This window comes from Haematobia irritans, chromosome 5, assembly GCF_050003625.1.
Source record: "Haematobia irritans isolate KBUSLIRL chromosome 5, ASM5000362v1, whole genome shotgun sequence".
In the NCBI taxonomy this organism is placed as follows: Eukaryota; Metazoa; Arthropoda; class Insecta; order Diptera; family Muscidae; genus Haematobia; species Haematobia irritans.
The window spans coordinates 1,762,142-1,766,771 of NC_134401.1; the positions used below are offsets into that span (position 1 = coordinate 1,762,142).

The 4,630-nt window shown below is 31.5% G+C and overlaps 1 protein-coding gene across 1 annotated transcript; it reads left to right on the plus strand.

Annotated features, from left to right (window-relative positions):
• Window positions 1-3,430: 3,430 nt before the first annotated feature.
• On the plus strand, window positions 3,431-4,239 carry LOC142237828 (putative gustatory receptor 58b). Its single transcript, XM_075309259.1, has 2 exons — window positions 3,431-4,054; window positions 4,099-4,239. Exons 1-2 carry the CDS (start codon window positions 3,431-3,433, stop codon window positions 4,237-4,239), a joined length of 765 nt encoding a protein of 254 aa, XP_075165374.1.
• The last annotated feature ends 391 nt before the right edge of the window (window positions 4,240-4,630 follow it).

Sequence of the window (4,630 nt, forward strand, 5' to 3'; positions counted from 1 at the left end):
GGGCACATTATATAACTGTAAGGTATTATAGCACATAAAAACCCCACACGAGATATGATATGAATATGTCAACAATTTTTCAGACACAAACAGCTCTATTTGTAGAACAATTAAATTTTTGTGGAAAGAATTTTTGCCTGGTTATACCTCACCGATGTAAGAGTATCAAATCTATATGGATTTTTCTTGTAGTCAAATATTAGAAAGGAATATAATCCTTATCGAGACTCTTAAGGTTCGGCAATGCCATAGCCACCAAACTTTTTTTATGTTATAAATTTTAATTGTAACTTAACAATGAATAAATAAGAAAACAGCTTCGGCATATTAATTTATATCAAAACTATGGACCTATGTGGACAATTTTAATTATGTTGTTTCGATTCGTTTTTAGGTAAGAAAGATATTTGGAGTCATGAATAATGAAAAATATGCGTTCGTGATCTGAGGAAAGTGTAATTAATATCAGTACCAGCCGAATTTGTAGTGTCTGCTGTTACACGGTTACCACTCGTGCTAAAAAGAATCCACCAGGCTTTAAAGAAAATGTTACCACAAATCTACCATATTAAAAAAACTTATTTCAACTTTTTATTAAATTTTTGTGGTTAGTATGAAACAAAACAATTTTTTTTCTTCGAACCAATGAATGGCCCCATCTATCAGCAACAAATTTTTGGGTATGAAATAAGACGAAAATAAATTTTTTTAAAGTTATTTTAAAGATATCGAAAATCGTATTTCTGTAGAAAATCAAAATTTTATTTATATAGGAAATTAAAGTACCTCTTAGTTGTACCAAGGTTAGGCTAGGTGGCAGCCCGATGTTACAGGCCCACTTAAACTATTGTGATACCACATTGGTAAACTTCTCTCTTTGTACCAAATAAGTTATACCAAACATCTAGCATTTTTGGTAGAATTCTACCACCTGTTTTTATTCAATATTGGAATCCATCATTATTTGCTCCGGTAGTTCGTATTTCAAGGAAAATTTCATATCATGTTGTTTCTTAGTATACATAGAATTTAAACTCTCATATTGCATTCATATGCTTGAAACTATGCTCGAAATCTCGTTTTTTCGAGAATTTGAATCGCCTTATATATATCAAAATAGGACACCGAAATTTGTTTGTAGACACAGTAAAAAAAAAACAGATAAAAAAGGAAAAACAACAACTGTTTACTGAAATAGTAAATAAATGTCTGCTGTTTTTTAAACTCTATTACATTCAGGGCCTGTTTATCAATGACTTGTTGTTATTTATCGCGTCGATAAAACGGTCGATTGCATGCAAAACTGGTAATCAGTGTTGCCAGTATTGGGGATTTTTCCCCAAATCGGGGATATTTTTTCATACATGGGGACGAAAGTTGGGGGCTTGGGGATGTAGTGGGGAATTTAGAAAATTTTGGGGATTTTTGTGGGGAATTTTCGAAATCTGTATAATTTAGTATAATAGTTAAATCAGGTTTAGAGTTACAGTTTATATAAAATTAAAGAAATTAAATAACTATAGGGAACCTTCGGAATATAAAAAAGCTTTCCTCCTCTTGATCCCAACCCATTTATTTGGGTGCCCTGTTTGCCTAAGAAAATTTTCTATTATTGTGAAATTATTTGTAGGACTCGGGTCAAAGTGATGTTCCCTCATCTGTGTACATCACTGGTTTGTGAAACTATATCTCATGCATATAGAATACAATTCATGTTGGGCCAACAACGCCAATTTTATTTCTTTTCTATTTAGAACAAAATTTTGATTCATAAATAGACATAGTGACCGAACTCCAATTTTTAATTTTCGAGCATTTAAAAGACGATTTCCAAAAGATACAAATTTGATGACTCCTTATTTTATTATTTCTTATGAGGGCTTGTATCGGATGATATTTTGAACACCCGTCTCCTGGATTTGTGTTTTGATATATTCATATTATTGTAACTCACAAACTGGCATAAGATAAATTGCATATTTTTACAATTTTTAAATTATTACGGATTTTCTACAGCAGTGTCTATTCCTTTATTTATTTTCACAAAACTTGTCAAAAATGTGTTGGGGATTTTTGTGGGGAATTTTAATTTAGGTTGGGGATTTTTGGGTACAAAAGTGCCCAAATTTGGGGACAAGAGCCAAGAAAATACTGGCAACACTGCTGGTAATAACGGGGTAAATATAAATCGGAGGATGGGCCATAGTTTGGTTGGAACAAACAAAAAAATTAAACTAGGAGCTATCAAACACACAATCAAAACGATATATTATGAAAATGTCTTTTAATTGCTAAAATTAAAGAATAACAGGATTTATTTTAATTTTACGAATTTTTGTTCGCTAGACCATGAAGCACAAACATATAGCAATATTGCAGCAGACACCGACTGCGGTTTTTGGCAGGTTTCTTTCCAAGAATGTATTGTATTTTTATATACAGGTGTAAAGGCCAAGGGAGCGTATGAGTGTTAGAAACAACCAAAAACTGCCACCGTAGCCATCATACGCCACCAGTCACCACCTTTAATATCCATAATGAATTTTATTTACAATTGCTAGTCACTAGGAATTTTTAATAAATGTTATTAGAATGAAACGTATTCAGCTGTCATTCGGTTATTGATTAAATTAATAAAATATTTCATTAATACTGTCTATAATCAAATGTGACATTAGGGATACTCATAACAGAAAGATATACTTTTCGGCAGTATTGCATCTTTTTTTTATTTTTTTTTTTCGAATCTATTCCAAAATTAGAACAAGTACATTATGTTCAACTGTAGTTAAATTCCATATTAATACTGGTGGCATTTCTATAAACTAGCCTTGTAAAAACTTCCCTGTACGTTGAATGTAGTGTATAAAAAACATTTAATTTATAATAAAATGTTAACCAAATTTATGTTAAAATAAAATATTAACCCTAATAAACATATCATAATACAAGGATAAGTTCTGCATAGCACATGAAAGCTTGATGGTGACAAGTCTTTAGTGTAAACAGTATCGAAATGTCGTTGATAACAAGTGAACTTTGGGATATATGGACATGGAAAATAATCTATTATTACGCCTTAACATTGGGCCTTTTACCTTCACCATTTAATTTCAAAACTGCAAAATTTCAACATTCAAGAGCTTATCTCTGGTACAGCGCATTGATACAGATAGCTTGTCTTTTAATATCTCCTTTAAGTGTTCCACAGTTTGCTAGTAACGAGGAGCGAAAAGATTATTATTTAAACGGAAGAATTATCTTGGAATGGACTTATTATGTTGGCAAAGCTGCTCGCATTCTGACAAATTTAGTTTTATGTTTAGAAATTTGGATCAATCGTAAGCGAATTCTAAATGTATGGGAGCATTATTTGAATTTTGTTGAAAAATATAAAATATTTTGCAAACGCTTCGATATGCGAAATGAAATGGCGAGAGAACTTAAATCCCATCGATCCGATACGATTTATAAATTCCTTATCTGCCATGGAAATGCCCTGACCATTGTAATTGTTTTTATACAAATGCAGCATAAGCCCAATACCTCCTATTATCTGATGGTTTTGACAAATTTTCTACAAGGTTTCTATTTGCTGGAATTTAATGTGAATTTTTTTATGATTTTATCGAGAATGCATATGCATTTTGTTTATATAAACAAATCACTGGAGGTAATGGGAAAGACCTCAATAGTTTACAATTTTCAACGCTTCCGAGTCCTACGAGTAATGCATTTTGAATGTTTTCAACTGTCCAAACGTATTCTTGAAATGTCACAAAGAGTCATTTTGGTGGTATTGATTAAAATCTTTACTACTAATCTTTTTACACTCTATCATGCTGTACAATTTACAAATGGAAGTATAGCAACTGATGGAAAAACAAATTTGATAGGAATACTTTCAATTGTTAGCTTCTATTGGGATACAATGTTGACCATGAGATGCATTGAGAATTTACAAATGTCTTGTAATCAAACGGCAGAGGTATTATCTACGTATGAAGATTTTTCAGTTGAAGCTCCTTTGTCAAAAATGGTAATTGAGGCTTATGTAAATTTTCCACATAATTTATTTGTCTCTTTTTCTTTTTACAGATATCCCATTTTTATGAGTACTTGGCTTGTTATCGCTTGGAGTTCTGTATTTTCGGTTTGTTTCCCCTCAATAAGGCTAATTGTCTAAGATATTGCATCTCAGTCTTGGTGCATGGAAGTCATAATTCGAATACAAAATAAAATAAAATTTCAAAACTAATTAAAAAATGTTTACAGCTAAAGGCATGAAGGTATATTCCAGCAAACACTAACTGATTTCCTTTTGTAGCAGATTTTTTTACTGTTGTAGCGGATATGAGAAAGGCCATCACAAAACTCGATTTTCGGTGACAAATCTAAACTCAAATTTCCTATAAGAAAATAAGTAGATTTTGGCATGATAGGAATGCTCTAGATTTTTAGCTGTTATTGGGGTACAATATTGACCGGATAAATAGATATTATTACAATTGCAATATTGTGCTGACATTCCATTATTTCCAACAAAGCCAACAATCGTAGTCCTAAACACATAATTATTTGTTATTCCATTCACTCTTTCAGATTACAAACAAATCTAAGAGTACTTAGC